The sequence below is a fragment of the Oncorhynchus mykiss genome, chromosome Y (assembly GCF_013265735.2).
Source record: "Oncorhynchus mykiss isolate Arlee chromosome Y, USDA_OmykA_1.1, whole genome shotgun sequence".
NCBI classification, from domain to species: Eukaryota; Metazoa; Chordata; class Actinopteri; order Salmoniformes; family Salmonidae; genus Oncorhynchus; species Oncorhynchus mykiss.
Window position 1 is genome coordinate 24592065 of NC_048593.1, and position 24234 is coordinate 24616298.

The 24234-nt window shown below is 44.6% G+C and overlaps 1 protein-coding gene across 2 annotated transcripts; it reads right to left on the minus strand.

Moving 5' to 3' along the window:
- Nucleotides 1-1905: 1905 nt before the first annotated feature.
- LOC110509860 (gelsolin) lies at nucleotides 1906-23637 on the minus strand. Of its 2 annotated transcripts, XM_021591022.2 has the most exons (17): nucleotides 23481-23637; nucleotides 16834-17031; nucleotides 16371-16525; nucleotides 15724-15885; nucleotides 15195-15344; nucleotides 14932-15021; nucleotides 14665-14797; nucleotides 13993-14297; nucleotides 13536-13669; nucleotides 13349-13439; nucleotides 13118-13144; nucleotides 11487-11657; nucleotides 11192-11366; nucleotides 10964-11091; nucleotides 10806-10883; nucleotides 4180-4240; nucleotides 1906-3984 (listed from the first exon to the last, which is right to left on the minus strand). In XM_021591022.2, exons 2-17 carry the CDS (start codon nucleotides 17024-17026, stop codon nucleotides 3815-3817), a joined length of 2223 nt encoding a protein of 740 aa, XP_021446697.1. In that variant the 5' UTR covers nucleotides 17027-17031; nucleotides 23481-23637; the 3' UTR covers nucleotides 1906-3814. The 2 variants fall into 2 exon arrangements, with proteins under 2 accessions (XP_021446697.1, XP_021446698.1); XM_021591023.2 differs by lacking the exon at nucleotides 13118-13144.
- Between the last annotated feature and the right edge of the window lie 597 nt (nucleotides 23638-24234).

Sequence of the window (24234 nt, forward strand, 5' to 3'; positions counted from 1 at the left end):
TCAACCCAATGTCGAATCATCTCACTGTCTCTTCTGTCAGCCCAATGTCGATTCATCTCACTGTCTCTTCTGTCAGCCCAATGTCGATTCATCTCACTGTCTCTTCTGTCAGCCCAATGTCAAATCATCTCACTGTCTCTTCTGTCAGCCCAATGTCGAATCATCTCACTGTCTCTTCTGTCAGCCCAATGTCGAATCATCTCACTGTCTCTTCTGTCAGCCCAATGTCGAATCATCTCACTGTCTCTTCTGTCAGCCCAATGTCGAATCATCTCACTGTCTCTTCTGTCAACCCAATGTCGAATCATCTCACTGTCTCTTCTGTCAGCCCAATGTCGAATCATGTTCCAATTGCGTGCCAACACGTGCACAGAGGTTATCCACCACAGCCCTAGACAGCCTTTCACAAGTTGTAACCACGCCAGAGAGGTGTATTAGCGGTAAGATTCCACCAACATGGAAAGTGAGGAAGCCAGCTCAGCCTCTCGTGAGGATGAAATCATCCCCAAAAAGGGCAGCAATAGTTTTTTCTGTAATATGGAAGGGGTTCGGGTTTAAGAGGTCTGATGTTAAGCAAACGAATGTCCTGTGCAAAATGTGTCGAAAGAGAATTGCTACGAAAAGCAGCAGCACAACCAACGCCTTCCATCACCTGCAACTGAAACACGGTGGAATGCGTGAGACTACGCAATGATGATTCCAGTCGCCTGAGTCCCAAAACGTCTTAATAATTAAAAGAGAAGCTACCATAGCCGAAACCTTTTCAGACGCAATCCCTTATGACAAGAAATGTTTGAGGTGGAATGAGAATGGATGCATTGACCTATTACATGGCGAAATATATGGTTTCAGTCTTTACAGTAGAAAAGTCAGGCTTTAAAAAGCTGATAAGTACAGTTGACCACAAATATTAGCTTCCAAGCCGTAGGTATTTGACGGAAGAAGCGATTATACACTGCTACCGGCGAAAGAGTCGCAGAGAAGCTGGCTAGTGTTTCTTATTTTTCCACCACAGTCGATCTATGGTCGAGCAGAACGTCAGAGCCGTACCGAAGTTTGACAGTCCACTACATCAATGAACACTGGAAATTGCGAAATGTCTGCCTCCAGACGTCTAACTTCCCCGATGATCATACGGGTGAAGTAATGGCCCAGGATCTCAACGACTCTGGCGTCGTGGAAGATGAGCGAAGACCAACAGGTGTACATGACAACTGACAGCAGGAGCAAAAAAACAACAACATTGCGCTTGAACAACTGGACCGGACTGCAGTGCTTTGGGCACAGGCTTCATTCACCTCGCCATCGGTAAGTGTGACATTGGATAGTTAAAGTGCATTCAAAAAAGTTATGTTCAGGCCAGCTGTAGGCTAATGTGTTAGTAGTTGTCATTCTGCCAATCCAATAGCAAATAACCATAGGCTGTTTTTAATTATAACAAATGAACTAAATTAATTATATAAATTAAATATTCCAACAGCTAGTGGTCAACCATTCCTAAACAATAGAATAGACGTGTGGGTTTGTTAATTTGTTTTGCACAAATAGGCCATGAGGCCTTGTATATTTTTTTCTTTAAATGAAGAAAATTCCGTTAAGAATTATGTCTTGGCCTTTTTTAATTTGTTTAGCGAAAAACAAGATATCAAGATATATATTGTGAATTGTCCAAACCTCTGAAAAAAATGAGTAGATGTAGATATTACTTTTAGGCCATATCGCCCATCCCTATATCAAGTTAATATTTTCACATCCACATCATTAACCTGTACTACAAAACATGAACTTGAATGTTAGTGTGACCTTCAAAGCTGTAGCGTGTTCTTTCCACTATGATTCAACCTTTAAATAAAAAGTATATACACACTTGAAATGGTATACGATGGAGACAACCCTCAACACATCTAGTGTCGGTGACATTGGGTTTTTTATTGAAACAATTGGGGAAAACAATTGACAGGTGTGATGTGGTGGCTAATGAGAGTTATAGCAGCAAAGCTTTGGATTCCCGATGAAGAACCACATTGTAAGGCTGCAGACAGAGCCAGGCCAACATGCACTGACCAGTGAGGAGAGGAGTGAGACACCTAGAATAGAAGCACTAAGGCCTGAGAAAACCATTGACAGTTGTGGGTAGGCCGTCATTGTAAATAATAATTTGTTCTCAACTGACTTGCCTAGTTGAAGGTTAAATAAATAAACAATTTAAAGAAATGAAGGGTGCTCCTGTTGTGACACACCAAATAAAAACAAAACTGGCCTGGTTCAGTCCCTCTCCCCTGCATTCCTTTCCATTATGGCAGAGAACCACTGCATTCCTTTCCATTATGGCAGAGAACCGCTGCATTCCTTTCCATTGTGGCAGAGAACCGCTGCATTCCTTTCCATTATGGCAGAGAACCGCTGCATTCCTTTCCATTATGGCAGAGAACCGCTGCATTCCTTTCCATTATGGCAGAGAACCGCTGCATTCCTTTCCATTATGGCAGAGAACCGCTGCATTCCTTTCCATTATGGCAGAGAACCGCTGCATTCCTTTCCATTATGGCAGAGAACCGCTGCATTCCTTTCCATTATGGCAGAGAACCGCTGCATTCCTTTCCATTATGGCAGAGAACCACTGCATTCCTTTCCATTATGGCAGAGAACCGCTGCATTCCTTTCCATTATGGCAGAGAACCGCTGCATTCCTTTCCATTATGGCAGAGAACCGCTGCATTCCTTTCCATTATGGCAGAGAACCGCTGCATTCCTTTCCATTATGGCAGAGAACCGCTGCATTCCTTTCCATTATAGCAGAGAACCGCTGCATTCCTTTCCATTATGGCAGAGAACCGCTGCATTCCTTTCCATTATGGCAGAGAACCGCTGCATTCCTTTCCATTATGGCAGAGAACCGCTGCATTGACGAGTAACTTCATACTGAACATGAAGTATTATAGATTAAGGCTATAATGGTTGTATTACTTGGGTGGGGTTATGTCTGGCAGTGTTTTACTGCATTACCCCCTGCCTCTGGTTCAGAAGATTGTACACTGAACAAAAATATAAACGCAACATGCAACAATTTCAAAGATTTTACTGAGTTACAGTTCATATAAGGAATGTCAATTGAAATAAATTCATTAGGCCCTAATCTATGGATTTATGGGCAGGGGTGCAGCCATGGGTGGGCATAGCCCCACCCACTTGGGAGCCAGGCCCAGCCAATCAGAATGAGTTTTTCCCCACAAAAGGGCTTTATTACAGACTGAAATACTCCTCAGCTTTTTGTGCGAATGCAACATTTCTGGTATCTTTTATTTCATTCTCATGAAACATGGAACCAACACTTTACATGTTGCGTTTATATTTTTGTTCAGTGTAATATGCTAAGTTCTTCATGTTGAAATTGGGAGATTCTGAATAGCGAGAAACAGTCTGACATTGTAGAAATACATTTATAGCATATCTCACACATAAAATATATTTAAATATCCATGCAGATTCCCTTATCTAAGCCTGCGGTTCTATTTAAGCCCTTATTATTGGTCACTTACATGCTTATTTGCATATGTATAAAAGCTAATAAAGTATTATCAGGAGAGATTAATATAGTGTACCAGTGCTCTGTGTCAGCTCAACAGGTGTATGAAAGCCTGTTCTACTCTCTCAATATATATTTTTTTATTTATTCCAAAAAGCCTCCTTCTCCCACTGGCAGTCAGAGGTAAGGACGTTGGCAGGGCATAAAGGGTTCAACCATTGAAAGTCTCATGACTGGAGCTGCTCAGTGTGTGTTGTAGAGCCAGGCAGCAGGGTTAAAGGCGAGGGTTCAGAGCTCCAGCTCAGCCATGGCACGCTCCAGGGGGTCGCTGGTCCAGTACTCATGGTCCCAGCCCAGGAACCAGCCGGTGAACGTGGGTGGCTCGAACCCTTGCTTGATCTTCACGATGGGCGTCCTGCGGTCACGGTTGGCAGGGTCTGACTCAATGTAACGCACAGCTAGGGGAGGAGGGGTTTAAATGAGGGTTCTATAGAGAGCAGTTTTCCCAGTGGTAAACTTTTCAATCAAATGATTTTGGTCATGACATGAGTAATGCACTCAAAAGGCAGCATGCCATGTACATTCTCTATGGAAAACAGTCTAGATGATAATGAATGAATAATTAAATTCAGCAGTTTTCCATATTCACTTACCGGAGGCCATAGCCTCAGTCTTCTCCTCTTCATGGGCTTCATTCCCGATCCAGACAAACACCTAGAAGAGGATATTCAACCTACATTAGACTACGTACAGCAATTCAAATCAATTTAATTGGTTGTGTACATATATTTTGCAGATGTTGTCACGGATGTAGTGAAATGCTTATGTTCCTAGCTCCAACAGTAACACCTAACAATACTGTGGCGTACCGTGGACAAGCCACCAGGGGGAGACTCATCGAGGCCTGGTGACAGAGAGTCTACATCACACAGCGGTGGCTCCCTCTGCTGGATGTGCCAGATCTCGACGGGTCCTCCGGCCAAGACTAATTGAGGCTGGTGAGTAACCAAGGGGCTGATTGCTCACCAGCCATACGGGGCCCATCAAGCTACACGGGAGGGTTGGAGGTAGTAAGAGGTTGCTACTGGATAGACATGCTCACGGTCTTCTAGAACCAAGGGGCTCGGTGTTCTACACCAGAGTAGACAGCATTCCCCAGAGCCCAGAAGGTGGTAACCCGGAAGAGGTCTCCTGGAGGAGACTGGCTTCTTTTCTTTTCCTTTATTGTTTAAAATACATCAGTTTCAAGGGTGTTTATCACATTTATGTCAGTGTCTGATCTGTGTAAAAGTCTTGATCAAACCCCTTGGTCTGCCACAAGTGTTAGAAAATGCGGGAAAATCTGACAAAGTGGTCAGACCAGGGTTGACATTTACGCAGTATCAGCATGGACGAGTTGATAGCTCAGTTAGTTCGGGCCCAACAAGTGCAACAGTACAGTCAGGAACGAACGCTGGAAGAACCGTGTCTACAGAAGCCCGCTTGAGGAAGTCAGGAAGCTGCGAGGAGAAACGCAGACCGAATTGAATCCCAATCAGTCAGTGTTTAATCAATCTAATGGAAGATGACCACTTCGAGACCTACCTCTGCACGTTTGAATGGACAGCACTTCGGGAAGGATGGCCCAAGGCAAAGTGTGTGAGTCTGCTGGCACCGCTCCTGTGCGGAGACGCCCATAAGACATATTATGACCTCAACATCGAACAGGAGGCTAACTACGGTTAGCGAGGGAGGTACTCAGCCGCTACGGGTACAACCTCCCCGTTATCAACAAAGTGGTCATGGATCACTTCTTACGGGCGTTATCTCATGACATGAAGAGGGCACCAAGCCTATGCGCGCCCCAGACCTTGGAGGACCTCTTGGGAGCCGTGGAGACGCACCAGAATACTGAGGCCCTGCTGAACAAGACGCAGGCTGACCCCACCACCGTACTCCCCAATCTGACAGTCAGCCGGGCTAAAGGACTGCAGACCCGCGGAGAGACAGACGGGGGAGAGTCGACCTGCCGCCGCCGACTCCAGGTGGATGAAGACCAAAGGAGGTGTTTTGAGTGTGGCTCCCGGGGACACCTCGCATGGAATTGCCCGGGTCAAGAAGAGTCGATGTTATCAGAGGGCCCTCGAGACGGAAGTTTACATACACCGTAGCCAAATACATTTAAACCTGGTAAAAATGATCTTTCTTGGGTCACTTAGGATCACCAGTCAGGTTACTAGGCTTCCTTGATCTCACACGGTTTTTCAGTTCTGCCCACAAATTTTCTATGGGATTGAGGTCAGGGCTTTTTGATGGCCACTCCAATACCTTGACTTTGTTGTCCTTGAACCCTCAGTCCAGCCTCTCTCAGTCTATTGCGGACAGTCTGAGCACTGAGGGAGGGATTGTGCGTTCCTGGTGTAACTCGGGCAGTTGTTGCCATCCTGTACCTGTCCTGCAGGTGTGATGTTCAGATGTACCGATCCTGTGAAGGTGTTGTTACACGTGGTCTGCCACTGCAAGGAAGATCAGCTGTCCATCCTGTCTCCCTGTAGCGCTGTCTTAGGCGTCTCAAAGTATGGACATCGCAATTTATTGCCCTGGCAACATCTGCAGTCCTCATGCCTCCTTGCAACATGCCTAAGGCACGTTCATAGGGACCCTGGGCATATAAGGCTGTAACGTAACAAAATGTGGAAAAAGAGAAGGGGTCTGAATACTTTCCGAATGCACTTGATCCAAGATAGTGTAGTAGTGCAGACGTGTTTGTCATTGTCCCGTGTACATTTTTTCAGTCTTTTTAAAATATATTTAAATCTCTTTTTCCATTTTTAAATGGCAACCCAATGTGATACGGATCTGCTATTTTTAGACCTTATAGCTAGAACCTCCATCAGAAGCTAGCCATCAGATGCTAACCAGCTAATTAGCTACTAGCTATTTAGTTATTGTTAGCCACTGCTAGCAGCCTTTACCTTTAGCTCAGACACCAGCCACTTTTAGCCTGGATAATACCCGCCAGTCTGCATAGCGCGATATCAACCCTGAGCATACCAGACTGCTTTTTTATACTACATCACCAGATTCCTGCCGTAAGCTCTGGACCATTACTCCAGATCATCGCAGCTATCTAGCTGCTACTGAGTGGCCCAGCCCCAAAGCTAGCCTTGAGCCAGGCCCATCTCCCAGCCTGCTCAGTGGACCCTATGATCACTCAGCTACACAGCTGATGCCTCCCGGACTCTTCACTAACACGACTAGAAGCCACTACATCACCGATTCCTGTCATAAGTTCTGGACCTTTGCATCGGCTCATCGCAGCTAGCTAGCTGCTACCGGGTGGCTATAGTGGCTAACACCCTTGTCACGAAGCTAGCACCAGTTAGCCTCGAGCCAGGCACATCGCCTGGCTAGCAAACTAAATTACTCCAGCTACAATACCTCTTTTGCAAATTGGCCTTTGTCGACAAGAAGCCCCGCCGATCCATCACGACTGGTCTGCCAACGTAATTCCGTCCGTTGTGCCCTCAACCGGCCTTTGCGGAACGTAGGTGAAGATGCTTCTGCTAGCCCCGGCCTGCTATCTTTTTGAATGCTGTGTCTCCTGCTTGCTAGCATAGTAACGACTACCTAACGGCTTCCCTGTTTCATCTATTGCTGTTCACTGGACCCTATGATCACCTGGCTACATAGCTGATGCCTGCTGGACTGTTCATTAATCACAGTCCTCCATTTTGTTTATCTGTCGGCCCCAGCCTCCAACTCAGGCCCTGTGTGTAGTTTAACTGACCCTCTCTGCCCATTCATCGCCATTTTACCTGTTGTTGTTGTCTTAGCTGATTAGCTGCTGCTGTCTTACCCGTTGTTTTCTTAGCTAGCTCTCCCAATCAACACCTGTGATTGCTTTATGGCTCGCTTTATGTCTCTCTCTAATGTCAATATGCCTTGTATACTGTTGTTTAGAGTAGTTATCATTGTTTTATTTTACTGTGGAGCCCCTAGCCCCACTCAACATGCCTCAGATACCTATTTTGTCCCACATCCCACACATGCGTTGACCTCATAACTAGTGCCTCCAGAGATGCAACCTCTCTCATCGTCACCTAGGTTTAGAGAGATTTCCATCCCCAAATACAACATTTTCCATCAAGATAGAACTGCCAAAGGGGGAGGAGTTAGCCTGCAGAGCTGTGTCATACTTTCCAGGTCTATGCCCAAACAGTTCTAGCTTCTAATTTTAAAAATAAATCTTTACAGAAATAAGTCTCTCATTGTTGTCACCTGTTATAGACCCCCCTCAGCTCCCAGCTGTGCCCTGGACACCATATGTGAATTGATTGCCCCCCATCTATCTTCAGAGTTTGACTTAAACTGGGATATGCTTAACACCCCAGCCGTTCTACAATCTAAACTAGATGCCCTCAATCTCACACAAATTACCAAGGAACCCACCAGGTACAACCCTAAATCTGTAAAAATGGGCACCCTCAGATATTATTCTGACCAACCTGCCCTCCAAATACACCTCTGCTGTTTTCAATCAGGATCTCAGCGATCACTGCCTCATTCCCTGCATCCGTTATGGGTTCACGGTCAAACGACCAGCGAACAGGCCTTTCTAATCGACCTGGCCCGGGTATCCTGGAAGGATATTGACCTCATCCCGTCAGTAGAGGATGCCTGGTTGTTCTTTAAAAGTAATTTCCTCACCATCTTAAATAAACATGCCCCTTTCAAAAAAAAAATAGAACTAAGAACAGATATAGCCCTTGGTTCACTCCAGACCAGCACAAAAACATCCTGTGGTGTACTGCATTAGCATTGAATAGTCCCCGCGATATGCAACTTTTCAGGGAAGTCAGGAACCAATACACACAGTCAGTTAGGAAAGCAACGGCTAGCTTTTTCAAACAGAAATATTTATCCTGCAGCTCTAACTCAAAAAAGTTCTGGGACACTGTAAAGTCCATGGAGAATAAGAGCACCTCCTCCCAGCTGCCCACTGCACTGAGGCTAGGAAACACTGTTATCACCAATAAATCCACGATAACCGAGAATTTCAATAAGCATTTCTCTACGGCTGGTCATGCTTTCCTCCTGGCTACCCCAACCCCGGCCAACAGCTCCGCACCACCCGCAGCTACTTACCCAAGCCTCCCCAGCTTCTCCTTCACCCAAATCCCGATAGCAGATGTTCTGAAAGAGCTGCAAAACCTGGAACTGTACAAATCAGCTGGGCTAGACAATCTGGACCCTTCTAAAATTATCCTCCGCCATTGTTGCAACCCCTATTACTAGTCTGTTCAACCTCTCTTTCGCATCGTCCGAGATTCCTAAAGATTGGAAAGCTGCCGCCCTCTTCAAAAGGGGAGACACTCTAGACCCAAACTGTTACAGACCTATATCCATCCGGCCCTGCCTTTCCAAAGTCTCCGAAAGCCAAGGTAGCAAACAGATCACTGACCATTTCGAATCCCACCGTACCTTCTCCGTTGTGCAATCTGGTTTCCGAGCTCACGCTCAAGGTACTAAACGATATCATAACTGCCATCGATAAAAGATAGTACTGTGCAGCCGTCTTCATCGACCTGGCCAAGGCTTTCAACTCTGTCAATCACCGTATTCTTATCAGCAGACTCAATAGCCTTGGTTTCTCAAATGACTGCCTCGCCTGGTTCACCAACTACTTCTTAGATAGAGTTCAGTGTGTCAAATCGGAGGGCCTGTTGTCCGGACCTCTGGCAGTCTCTATGGGGTACCACAGGGTTCAATTCTCAGGCCGACTCTTTTCTCTGTATATATGTATATATAACAATGATATAACAATGATGTTGCTCTTGCTGCGGGTGATTCCTTGATCCACCTCTACGCAGACGATACCATTCGGTATACATCTGGCCCTTCTTTGGACACTAACAAACCTCCAAACGAGCTTCAATGGCATACAACACTCCTTCCGTGGCCTCCAACTGCTCTTAAACGCTAGTAAAACTAAATGCATGCTCTTCAACTGATCGCTGCCCGCCCGAATAGCATCACTACTCTGGACGGTTCCGACTTAGAATATGTGGACAACTACAAATACCTAGGTGTCTGGTTAGACTAGGCTCTCCTTCCAGACTCATATTAAGCATCTCCAATCCAAAATTAAATCTACAATTGGCTTCCTATTTCGCAACAAAGCCTCCTTCACTCATGCTGCCAAAATACCCTCGTAAAACTGACTATCCTACCGATCCTCAACTTCGGTGATGTCATTTACAAAATAGCCTCCAACACTCTACTCAGCAAACTGGATTCAGTCTATCACAGTGCTATCCGTTTTGTCACCAATGCCCCATATACCACCCACCACTGCGACCTGTATGCTCTCATCGGCTGGCCCTCGCTACATATTCGTCGCCAGACCCAATGGCTCCAGGTCATCTATAATGATTTGCTAGGTAAAGCTCCGCCTTATCTCAGCTCTCTGGTCACCATAACAACGCCCACCCGTAGCATGCGCTCCAGGTATATCTCACTGGTCATCCCCAAAGCCAACGACTCCTTTGGCTGCTTTTCCTTCCAGTTCTCTGCTGCCAATGACTGGAACGAATTTCAAAAATCGCTTCAGTTGGAGACTTATATCTCCCTCACTAACTTTAAGGATCAGCTATCTGAGCAGCTTACCGATCGCTGCAGCTGTACACAACCCATCTGTAAATAGCCCATCCAACTACCTACCTCATCTCAATATTGTTTTTATTAACTTTTTTTCCTCTTTTGCACACTACTTGCACATCATCATCTGCTCATCTATCACTCCAATGTTAATTTGCTAAATTGTAATTACTTCGCTACTATGGCCTATTTATTGCCTTACCTCCTTACTCCATTTGTACACACTGTAAATAGATTTTTCTATTGTTATTGATTGTACGTTTGTTTATTCCATGTGTAACTCTGTGTTGTTTTTTGTCGCACTGCTTTGCTTTATCTTGGCCAGGTCGCAGTTGTAAATGAGAATTTGTTCTCAACTGGCCTACCTGGTTAAATAAAGGTGAAATAAAATAAAAACACCTGTATGTATATGTATAGAAATTATGGACACTATATGAATAGAAAAGGTGTGTAGAGCAGTAGTTATATAGGATGAACCTTGACTAGAATACAGTATATACACATGAAGTGGGTAAAACAGTATGAGAACATTATTAAAGTGACATTAAAATGAATCTGTTATCCACTGTGTTACTGTTAATACATCTCCACACTTAATCATATTCACATCTTAGAAAATACCACATGCTAATGTATCTACCTGATCCCACGTGTCCATGATCATGACATCATCGGTAGCCAGATCCTCTTGGGTCATCTCCCCAGGTACCTCCTCAATCTGAGTGGAGGAAACCAGGAGCATTAGAAAGACCAGGTTAATTAACCACGAATGGCTGAAAGTAATAATATGGGACTCACAATGAAGTTTCCGGTCTTGTTGGAGCAGGCAAAGAGCCTGGGTGGATGGGCGTCCATCTTGTCCTTGCTTCTCAGTCTGGAGGAGGTGCGGTATGCTGCCTTCCCTCCCAGAGCCTCCCAGTAGTCATCTGCACAGAGACACACAGCAGGCAGTTGGTTAGGGCATGCTACAGCCAGCCACAGAGCAAAGAAAAGCCTATGTTCATTGCCACAATGTACAGTACATACCAGTCTCTCCACCCTCAGACAGTTCTGAGGAGGACACCCCCAGAATGTCACAGAGCTGCTGGGTGCCATTTTTCTCAGTGTCACTGGCCCCCTGGCCCACCCACATGAACGAGGCTGCTGGGGTCACCAGGAGGAAGGTGTCGTTGGAGTTCAGGTTGGAGGACACAGCATCAACCTAGAGGTGGATGGATGAAACATGGTGTGTGGAAAATGACCACGAGTGTCATGTATTTAAATATAGTGCAGTTGAGTAGCTAATTTCAGAAAAACAGGGCACTATCGCCATGTTACTCACCTCCACAGCTCTTGTGCACCCTGCAGAGTTGGAGCGCACCTGGAAGAGTCGTGTTTCTGCAGGAGCGGACTGACCCCCGTCTCTGGACGTACCTCCCTTGTACACCACCATGGGCTGTCCCCTGAACAGGCTCATGAGGTGAGCTGGCTCCTTGCCCTGGACTACTCTCACCTGGACCACAGAGCAAACTACTTAACAAACATCTATACTGTTGTGATGTACAGCAGTTGGACACATTGTTAATCATGGTGATTCATGCTGGATAATTTCACACAAATAATTGTCTGTGCAATAAGAAATTCTGAGACCAAATGTAGAGAAAATCAGGAAGCAGTGGATCTTTGGAAGAATATAATTGTAGCCTTGCATACGTCTACAGTAATACCCCACAGGGTGGCATCAGTGAGCTCTGAACAACAACAGGGTAGGAAAACTCTGACAGATTTAAGTGTTCCATGGCGCTCCCTACCCTAATCTCCCAGCATACTGTGCGCCTGTCTGTATGTCTAGCTGTCTGACAGCAGGGCGTCCTGTTTGCTGGATGCAGCCAGCTTGCCTCGTCATCCCCCAGCACAATGGGGGCCTTCTCTCCCCTCCCAGGCCGATGGACTGTGTGGCTATCTCACTGTTCAGTCACTCAAGAGTGTGTTTATTCTCCTCTCAACACCATTCCTGAAAGTTTGGGACCTGCGTGGGCCTGCACAAAGCCTAGTTTCAGATTTTTTTTCTCCCAAAATTGGAGACTGCTGGACGGAGGGTTGGAGCGCATAGGTGCATATTGAGTGAAATAAGGAGCCTCTGTACTGAAAACTTGTGAGGCAAGGTTCCATGTTTATTGTGCTAACTTATTTCCATGCATTAAGTTAGTCTAAATGCTGTTTATTTTGCATGACTATGAATTATGCTGTTACAAATGTATGGGAGATGACCTGTGTCATCAGCGTTTCGACTTCAGGGACAGTTGCTTGGAACATTAACAGATTTGTGCTGGAAGTTTTCACCCTGGTGGGCTTCTACACAAACTTAGGATCACTGTTAGTCATGCATTAAAACACATCAATAACATAACTACGCAGTGCACGGCAAACATTTTCACGCTGTATATAGACAGGAGGGTGAGACACTGACAGGCATAGACAGACGCACACAGACAGACACACAGCAAGAGATGGTCACAGACATTCCCAGAGCATCAAACCTTATACAGAGCCAAGGCATGATCTAGTTAAATCATAAAGAACTGCAGCATACAAGACAACCTAGAATCACTGTTGGCCTCTAGAGAACCTATGCAATGGTCCTTGCTTGAGTAGAACTAAGTTCTTAAGGACAAGCAAGAGAGCTCTTCCCCCCCACTGCAGGCCAGAAAATAGGCTGGTCTGGGAACAGTAGTATGTGTCAGAGTGGTCGTGAGTGGCGCAGCGGTCTAAGGCACTGCTTCGCAGTGCTAGAGGCATCACTTCAGTCCTGGGTTTGATCGTGATTCTACAAACTCCCTCATAAACATGGCTTTGGAATGTCCTGTTTGATTTCTCTGTAAACACATTGAGCCATGTCAGTTAAATACACAGATTCTAAGTCCCCCATGCCTGGGCTATGTACTGAGTCATGCAGCCCTGGCAGAGGAGTACCTGGGTGGTAATAGGAGCCCCAGCAACCTGGAAAAAACAAAGAGTCAGGAAATGACAGGAAGCAATGAGAGGAGGAAAAGGGAGAATGATCGGACACACTGGTAAGGAAGGAGGTTACTGGGCTGAATACAGATGAGGCCAAGAGGAAAGTATAGAAAAAAGGAATATGCGATGGGAAAAGAAAGCCACTTCTTCCATACACAAACCCACTCACAAACACCCACTCATTACCTGCACAGGCCCACCACCAAGCTCATCGTCCAACTGGGCACCCAAGATGGCTGAAGCACCAATTTCGTCCTGGGAAGAATCACTTCCCTGCCTGAGAAAGACTCCAGTTAGCATGCAAAATATCTCTTATGATAGTTTCTACTGTTTATTTTCCATCATTTTAATTCTACTTTAATGTCTATCTTACCACATGTAGATAATGTGCCCTTGGCGTCCTCCATGGTGATAGTTGTAGAGGATTATGTAACTGTCTCCCCCATAGAATTGTCCGTGTGTGGAGGGGTCCACTTCCACCTTGTCTGATCCCTCAATACGCCAGATCTGTACATGAACATACACACAATGTGACCCCTAGTTGTGGCAGGCTACTAAAACAAAGCTGTATATGTAAATACAGTGTGTATCATGCATAATCATGTCCCTCTCATTTGATTGCTATCTGTTTTACTATTTAATATCCTTCCTGTTTTGACTGCATCTGGCTGAAACCCACACATGACTGCTTCACAGAATGCAATTACTGTATAATAGACCTACTATGTCAAGTTGATAGTTGCTAATAGCAATACATAGTTACTCTAAGACAGATTAATGGGAAGGCTTGCTGTCTACACATGCTCCAGCCCCTCCTCTCGTCCGCTCACCTGCTTCTCTCCGTTGCCCCCGTCCACCATGCCGTGCTGGGCAGCCATGGCAGGGGAGTCGTGGAGCGTGGCAGCATCGAAGGACACCTTCGCTATCTTGGCGATGCTGTTGGAGACATAGGCCACACCCAGACCCTCCGTCTGGTCCTTGTCACGCCAGTTCTTGAAGAACTGCTTGAAGAGCGGCGTCTCTCCCATCTCCGGCAGGATCTGCACCTGGGTGTGTTTGGGGTAGCCCATCTTCTTGATGAACTCATCTGCTGCTTTCATGGCTGCCTTACGCTCCTCCAGGTTGGCTTCTTTGCCTGGGTGAGAGTGTGCGGGAGGGAAGAGAAATACAAAAAAATAGGTTTCATTAATTAAACCACTTAGAAACTCTAATGACTGAAAATCAACATCTACGTATAACTGTCAGCATGGTTGATAACAGAGGACCATTATCTTTTAAAAGAAGAACCCCCTTCTAGTTGCATCATATCATCTCGGAGGGAGTTCATGTGACACTGTTCAATGTCTCATTCTTTAAATGTGGTCTGTAATGCTACACTTTAAGTGTTACCAAATGGACATGAAAGCAACCATACCATGCCAAAACAAGTCTAGCTATTGTGCTTTAATTGACTTGCTGAATCAGCTGATGATAATATTTGATATTGGGTGACCCCAACAGACCTTTCCAGACGAAGATCTTGCCATCAGAGCCATGATCCAGGATGAAGCAGTCGCTGGACTCCAGTGCACTCTGGGAGAATGGGTTCTCTGCTGCCACCATGGACATGGCCATGTCTCCACTGCCATTGGACACCTGGGGGAAAGGAGGAGAGACAGAAGAAGAGTTGTGTTTTTCTCTTGATAGCCACAGGTGAATGTGAAAAGTCCTCATAATGCAACTAGACCAGTTGGATGTTCGTTTCAGTGGTTTGTTCACTGTTCTCCAACCTTGTACAGTTTGGCCATTTTCCTGTTTGAGGCATCTGCTTTGATGTCATCAGAGGATCCTTCAGGCAGGTCAGATTTATCTCCCAGAACCTGAAGACGCACAGAGAAAATCCCTTTTAGATATACTTCAGAAAAGAAAACAATAATTTTACCACAGCTGGAGTTCATTCAAACATCCATTATACATCATTAAACATCATAATGGACGTCAACAAATCACAGACATAGAGAGAGTTCTGTTCTTTAGTAGTTTATGATCTCACCTCTATCATCTTGTCTCTCTCTGCCCCCTCGTCACACACGTACACGCGGGCTCGCCCACTGCGCTCGTTGTCACGGATACCCTTGGCAACCTGGGTGGCCTTCAGCTTCTCAAAGCGGTTGCTCTGGGAGCCACACCACTGGTAGATCTCCTGTGGGAGGAGACAGGGATACACAACACAAAGAGGAATAAGCTAAGGAGCTTTTATTCATTTTATTTGATTATTCTTGTTTTGTTTTATACTCTTTGATGTACGGTGTTCTTGTTTTTTTGAAAGGCGCATAAAATCCCATGTATTATGATTTATTATGATTATTATGTGGTCAGCATCGACCAGGAATTAGTTTGCAAGAATTTCAAGTACAATCTCTCTATTAAATGTTTATATTTTATTGTAAGCAAGATATAAAACTTACATTGTACATGCTTCTCTGTTTTATCATTTAAATGTGACACCAACGTTTGATGACGCTGTGTCCTATATGAAACTTATAAGTCCCCCTGTCTCCCTCAGGCTGATGGTAACTCACGCTTCCCAGGTCCAGGATGAAGCAGTCTCCCTGGTTGAAGCTGTCCCAGCTGACAGGCACCTCCGTTGCCCTGACAACACGGCGACCTTTGACCTGCAGCACCCGCTGCATAACCACCTCGTTGGTGACCACATGTTTGAACCCAGATGCCACACCTCCTTTCTAAAACAGTGACAAATGATATGGTACAGTTATTATGCAGGTAGCCTAGTGGTTAGAGTGTTGGGCCAGAAACCGAAAGGTTGCTGGATCGAATCCCTGAAAAGATAAAAATCTTTCGATCTGCACCTGAACAAGGCAGTTAACCCACTGTTCCCCGGTAGGCCGTCATTGTAAGTAAGAATGTGTTCTTAACTGACTTGCCTAGGTAAATAAAGGTTAAATTAATTTTAAAAAACATTTAATGGAATCATTCACATTTCTAGGACACATTTCGCCATACAATTCCAATTTCTATGAATTGTATGGAGGAATACTTTATTCCCATTAAAAGGTTGATTAGGTTGGTTACTCCATAACCATTCAGGTATAGACTACTGCATAGTGCATAACAATAACCCTGCCTGAGGTATGAATGCAATATCATGTATCATGGACAGGATTGTAGCAATAATGGCAAAAGAAAATGATCTCAAATAATATCTCACCAAGTACTTCAGTCCAGCCTTGAAGTAACCCAGGAATACTTTGGACTCATGTCCCTGGACCTCACGGTACTGGATGGGTTTACCCCCCAGATAGTCATCCATCTGGACTGTGAAGATGGCTGCTGCTCCACTCTCATCCTGGGTGCAGAAATCGCCTGGAGCAGAGAAACCACAGATGTTACACACTGAATTACAACATTTTGCTCTCAGGTCTATCAATGGAGGCCCAACCCCCAATGGCTGCTTAGTCTGCTAGATTTCACAGATGTCACCGATTACTATTTCCCTAAAGCAAAACCCAATTGATACATACCGGTACAATGAATGAACCTAGTTTGGGCATCACTCACTTAGCAGAATGTTATGGGAAATGTTCCCGTTCTAGTAATTATATTTCTATGACCTCAATCATATCCACCAGGCTTTGTAATGCAACCCATCCTGCTCCTGGTTCTGTCCTCACCCAGCCAGAAGTGCAGGTCATACTGCAGGTTCCCGGAGCGCTGCTTGATGGTGTTGAGGACCAGGTAGGCATCTCCCGTGTAGAAGCTTCCATACAGGTTCTCTGGCACGGCCACCAGGTCAAACTTCTCAATCCTCCACACCTGCAGGCCCGCCTGTTGGCCAGCCTTCTCAAACTCAGGATGGTACACCATGCTGCCTGCATGGAGAAATCACACACACTGGGTTAGAAGGTATGAATGATGTATAGAAGATCGTTGTTAACCAATTATAGTTAGGATTTGACAGTTACTGCTAAGAGAAATGGGTTATTCTGTGAGGACTCTTTCAAAATTGATCTAGTGAAAAACAATAAACGTCAATCTTTAGTATTTGTGGGTATAGTTTGCAGAGGGGAGCCACTCCCTTTACTCAGAGATGTTGCCATGGATATAACGTTTCAAGTAGTGAGTTATTAATGCCCAGTTGGTGTAATGACTCATTGGTGCCCTGTGCTCTGGGTGTTTCCTTCTCTCTCTGAACAGGAAGTGCTGTGACTCAGTTTGGAACAGACAGCCCCAGCACTGGTGCCACCACAGGACGATATAGGACGCTGGTGGCACCTTAATTGGGGAGGACGGGCTTGTGGTAATGGCTGGAGTGGAATAAGTGCATTGGTATCAAATACATGGTTTGATGCCATTCCATTTGCGTTGTTCCAGACATTATTATGAGCCATCCTCCCCTCAGCAGCCTTCACTGCAGGATGAGTGTGTGTAGAGAAGAGAGGGGAGACTCCCCAGGAGAGACCGAAGATGAACTACAGCACAGTGCACACACACAGCCCAATGAGACTGGTCCACAAATTTCACACTTCATTCATATCAGAAACAAAAAAGTCAAGAGGAGCTCTATTAAAAGCTTCAAGTGGGTGCCTACGCTCAGTGAGATTACCACCTACTGTACTTGAGGTAATTTTGGCATGTGGCCATTTTTTTGATTTTGAAGACATTAGCAGTATATCCTGTTGATGTCTAACTGGCAGACAACTCCTTCCTCCTATCCTCTTTGCAGGTCACTATAATGACCATAGAAAAGCATTTCCAAAATGTCTGCCAGTTGTCTAGCTGCCAGGCAATCATGCCTCAGTTGGTTCCTGTACAATAGCCCTGCCACACATTGTTTCCATAGCACCCAGACCCTTTAAGTTGTTGCCCACTGAGAGGAAAGTGTCAGACATCCTATATTTTTTAATCTTTCGTAAGCAGTGACCAATCAAGATAAGTGGTGACTTCATCCATTTTCTAAAACACAACAGTTAAAGAAGAACACTTAAAATGACTATTACTGTAGGCCCACATCCACACAGCATAACACACCCTGAATCAATTAGATCCACACTTAACGTTCCAGACAGCTTACACAGGCTGTTCTGTGCACCTAAATAAGGCTGTGTTCTGGAGAGAACACAGCTTCTAAAAACACAGCGTTTTCTGCACCGCGGTCAATCTGCGTGCCTGTCGACTCTAGACTCCAACTCATTTATTTAGAAAAAGACTGTGGTTTGAGCAGGCTCCTTCTCAGTTTGTATGACTAACCGTCAGCATCAGAGCAGGCCTTGCCATTCTTCTTGACAGCCCACTGGCCACAACCATGGAAAGAATCCACTCGTGACCTTGTTTGGGAGAGAGAAGTCGTTGGTTCAAAATTCATGCAACCCTGACCCGAAGAATCTGGGGTTCCTTTTTCTTCGGTCTCTTCTCCTCTTTTAAACCTTTGACTTATTTCACAAACAGCCACACATTATTTTTATTCTCTCTTTTCTGACATGAAGAGCTGGTAATAGAGAGAACAACAGCTGCAGCTCACTGTGTTTCCATGCCTCCATATATTTGCATTGCGGGAAATTCCTCATGGCAAAATGTGTAGAATAGCAGGAAATTAGCTCAGGGATTCTTGAAAGTTGGGACAATCCTTGTTCAGCAGGGAAACTTTGTTTTTATAATATATATTTTTTTATTTTGTTGCATTATTTGAGCTTATCATTTACACTAAGGGCAATCTTATGAGAAAAATATTTGTTTTGGGAATTTTCTAAATACTTTCAATATGATTAATTTCCGTGTAGGCACTATGGCTGGAAATGCCTTTGTCCGGACCAAAGGATGCCAATTTCAAACTCTCCAAAACATTCTAAAAACCGGAAATAATGGATATTAACTTAAACATGATTTGATGTAGTTTCTTGCAATAGCCCTCTGTGCCTTTAAACAACATTTCTCAAAAAACTGGGATTGCTAAAAGAATCCGTCAGATTTGTCAAAAATCCTAAATGAATCAGGGATGAGCAGGGTCATGTATAGCATAAGGACCCATTATTCATGTCCTCATTACATGTAGTGCAACAAGACCACTCATGGTCTATAAAGTTCTCTACTTTTGATAGATTTAAACAAACAATATTGGAATCACCATGGTCACAACCATAAACTGTCAATTCCATCAAATGTATTTCTAACGTCAACTCTGTTAGAGAGCTGAAAGATCTGATAGAATGGTTGTTTTTATTGGAGATTTTTAAATTAATAATTTTCCATACTGTTTATATTGAACTTTTATTTTTAGAAGCAGAAATACACTATATTCACAAAGGCACCCCTGCAAATTAGTGGATTTGGCTATTTCAGCCATACCAGGTGAATCAAATCGAGCACAAAAGGGCCTCCCGAGTGGCGCAGTGGTCTAAGGCACTGCATCGTAGTGCTAGAGGCATGACTACAAACCCAGGTTCGATCTCCGTGATCCGGAGTCGCATAGGGTGGTGCACAATTGGCCCAGCATCATCTGGTTTAGGGGAGGGTTTGGCCAGGGGAGATTTACTTGGCTCATCGCCCTCTAGCGACTCCTTGTGGAGGGCTGGGTGCCTGCAGGCTGACCTCGGTTCATCAGTTGAACGGTGTTTACTCGGACACATTGGACACAGTGTCTCCTGACCCCTCCTGTCTCAGCCTCCAGTATTTATGCTGCAGTAGTTTATGTGTCGGGGGGCTAGGGTCAGTTTGTTATATCTGGAGTACTTCTCCTGTCCTATTCGGTGTCCTGTGTGAATCTAAGTGTGCGTTCTCTAATTCTCTCCTTCTCTCTTTCTCTCTCTCGGAGGACCTGAGCCCTAGGACCATGCCCCAGGACTACCTGACATGATGACTCCTTGCTGTCCCCAGTCCACCTGGCTGTGCTGCTGCTCCAGTTTCAACTGTTCTGCCTTATTATTATTCGACCATGCTGATCATTTATGAACATTTGAACATCTTGGCCATGTTCTGTTATAATCTCCACCCGGCACAGCCAGAAGAGGACTGGCCATCCCACATATGCTCTCTCTAATTCTCTCTTTCTTTCTCTCTCTCGGAGGACCTGAGCCCTAGGACCATGCCCCAGGAATACCTGACATGATGACTCCTTGCTGTCCCCAGTCCACCTGACTGTGCTGCTGCTCCAGTTTCAACTATTCTGCCTTATTATTATTCGACCATGCTGGTCATTTATGAACATTTGAACATCTTGACCATGTTTTGTTATAATCTCCACCCGGCACAGCCAGAAGAGGACTGGCCACCCCACATAGCCTGGTTCCTCTCTAGGTTTCTTCCTAGGTTTTGGCCTTTCTAGGGAGTTTTTCCTAGCCACCGTGCTTCTTCACCTGCATTGCTTGCTGTTTGGGGTTTTAGGCTGGGTTTCTGTACAGCACTTTGAGATATCAGCTGATGTACGAAGGGCTATATAAAATAAATTTGATTGATTGATTGATTGATTGGTGCGGCTGGCTTTCGGGTTAAGTGGGCGGGTGTTAAGAACCGGGGTTTGGCGGGTCATGTTTCGGAGGACGCATGACTCGACCTTCGCAGCGATGAGATAAGATCAAGGGTTAAATACAAAAACAACAATAATCGAGCACACAGCCATGCAATCTCCATATTGGCAGTAGCCTTACTGCAGAGCTCAGTGACTTTCAATGTGGCACCATCATAGGATGCCACCATCAAGTCAGTTCATCAAATTTCTGCCCTGCTAGAGCTGCCCAGGTTAACTGTATGTGCTGTTATTGCGATGTGGAAACGTCACCAAAGTGGTAGGCCACACACACAAGCTCACAGAAGGGGACCTGCCTCTGGAAGCACAAGAACTGTTGTCTATGCCGAGCAGTCGTACACAAGCCTAAGATCACCATGGGCAATACCAAGCGTCGGCTGGAGCGGTGTAAATCTCGCCCCCATTGGATTCTGGAGCTGTGGAAACGTGTTCTCTGGAGTGATGAATCATGCTTCACCATCTGGCAGTCTGATGGACAAATCTGGGTTTGGCGTATGCCAGGAGAACGCTATCTGCCCCAATGCGTAGTGCCAACTGTAAAGTTTGGTGGAGGAGGAATAATGGTCTGGGGCTGTTTTGAGTATGTTCTCAACTTATTGACTGATGGCTAACCCCCTTAAGATTGTCAATATTCTGAAAAAAATATTTGAATTACTATTGTGCAAAATACAGTATGATTAAAGAATTGAATTATCTATGCCACTGCTAGCTAGGCTACACTAGCAGAGGTTACTATGTGCATGTTATGTTTCAACACAAGCTACACTCACTCACTTCTCTAATGATAATCTGCTCTGTGTTCTGGCCAGAGACCCAGAGGGGGTAGTTTAGTAGACTCCACACCCCACAGGAGGGAGTATAAATAGAACAGGTCATGTGACTGCTGGTCCCAGCCTCATTGGCACATGGGAAAAAGAGACTGTGTTACTCCGTGCAAAATCTCAGGACCTCAGCAAGTCATAACCCCTCCCTCTTCTCCACAACCACGTAAAAGTGAGTCAGTCATTCCAGGATTCTCACCCCCAGAGACTTGCTGCTGGCCTGCATATGGTGCACCCCTCCCCCGTGAACCAGCCCTTTCCTCAGTATCAGATGAACTGAAGAAAAGCTTCTGGGTTGGCTGGTGCAAAGCCTTCAAACTGGGAAGGGGGATGCTGGATTTGATCCACTGCATTGAACTGATAGCTGTTTCTATAAACCAATCGTGTGATTACATTGAACAAATGAGGAGAGAGGATGTTTTAGAATTTTTCTGTTTGGATGTTCCCTAATTTTTGCTCATCGATCAGATCTTAGAGTTCAAGGGTTACGTTATCAAATCAATGCATAATGCATTGATAATCTAAAATTCTGTTTGCAAGATACATTTCTCAGCACTTAGTGGAGGATTCAGGGGTGACTCATTTTCTCCACTCAGGCTCCTCCCTCAGGCCTCTCCTTCAGATATCCACTCATCCACACACACAAACATTCATGCTACACATATTACATACTGGTCTCTCTCTCTCTCGGATAAAATAATCAACACACACAGATAAACACACACACTAATGATTGGTTATTGTTCCAGCTAACAGTGGAATAAAGTTTGATAAAGTGAGTCACATGGGGATTAGGTTTGCTGAAATCTGTGGTGTCAGACAGCTGGCCTTGGTCTGGGCCCTCTCACAGCTGTGTGTGTAAGATTTAGACACAACAATTCCCCTGCTGACTGAGTGCCAGAGTGCTCTGTCTCACACACGCAAAAACAGTTTTTAGAGTTGTGAGTGTTACTATGGTGTCTACAAAGTCCATTTAAAGATAGGAGAATGCCCAGCTGTTGATGGGATATGCCCAGTAGGCCTAAACAAATGGGCAATGTGTGGCATTTGATTGACACGCCCTTTCTCAGCCTTTTCAACAATATACATTAACAAGAGGAATATTTTGATATTCCAAAATGAAAAGTGACCAGAAATAATGTAAGAAGAAAATCTTTCTAGAATTTGTACATATAAAATGTCTATACAAATGTAAATAATGTTGTAAAAAAATATGTTATTTTTCTTAAAATATAGTTTACTTTACACTACAGGGGCAGCATGAAAGTATAGCATACTTAATATAATAATGGTGTTATCAAATATATTGTGTTTGATGAGCTTTTCTTTTTGCTCTCTTTTTTTGGCAAATGTCATTGCTTTTCCTATGTTTTAATCCACGTTTTCTCGTCTCTGTCCATATATGGCATCCTTAGATATCATGATATGGCAATGCTCAATTTAAATAATTGTGTCTATGTTAACATTTGGTCATTCATAACGATGGCTGTTTTACTCCAATTACGCACATTTACGAACAACAAAGCAACATTGACGAAATAGAGGTCCCATAAACAGAAGGGGGGAAAAAAATACTCGACCCCCCCCCCCACGTAAAGTTGCTGCAAATAGTGTCCAACCAACGAAACATCCCAGGTAGTATAGAACTGACTGCAAATTTGGTTTTCAGAATATATCTCGTAGCCTATAATGATAATCGAAAGAATATAAAGGTCCGGTTCTGGTTAAAACAAAGCTTTTAAAAGGCTTCTACATTTCTGCATTGATTTGAAGCGTCATTGTAACAAAGGCACCGGAGGGGCGGTCCACAATGTCTACGTAGCCAATAATGATAATAGAAAGAATATAACGGTCCGGTTCTGGTTAAATCATAGCTTTAAATGGCTTATACATTGCTGCAATGACTTGACGTGTCATTGTAACAAAGGCACCGGAGTGGCGCTCCACAATGTCTAACATTAAAAATGGCATTTCTTACCTTATGCTGTCTGATTTAGACGTTTTCTAGGCCGCGGCGGGTATTTTGTTGATGAGGGACAGGAGAGGGTTTAATTCGACAGGACTATGTTGCTTGGCAGGGTGTATTGGTGCGTCTGGTCTAGCCCGGGCAACTCCCCTCTATGTCATTAACAGGGCCTCCCCCACCTACAAATGGAGTAACCTGGCATTTAACCCCGCCTTGTCTGGATGACAACGAAAGATGACAACGCAGCATGATGGTTGACTATTACAGCTGCGTCTTGCAGATTCTCTGTTTTTAATGGATTGTTTGAAAGCACATAATTAAAATGACCCCTCTTTTTCTCAGTGTTATACATCCAAACGTGGCCATAAAACACTGAAAAACGATTAGCTTATGTTGCAGTTTATTTTGACGACACTTTGATAAAAACTATCAAATATCCCCTTTTGATTTACCTAGGCCGTCATTGTAAATAAGAATTAATAATTTGTTCTTAACTGACTTGCCTTCGTAAATAAATGCACAATAAAAATAAAATAAAAATACCTCTTCACTGTTGGAGAGTCATTATGAAGGCCAGTGAAGTCTGCCTGTTGGAGAGTCATTATGAAGGCCAGTGAAGTCTGCCTGTTGGAGAGACCATGGCACCATCTGCTGGTAAGGCTAAAGTAGACTCAGAAAACTAAAGTACAGTCGTGGCCAGAAGTTTTGAGAATAACACAAATATTAATTTTCTCAAAGTCTGTTGCCTCAGTTTGCATGATGGTAA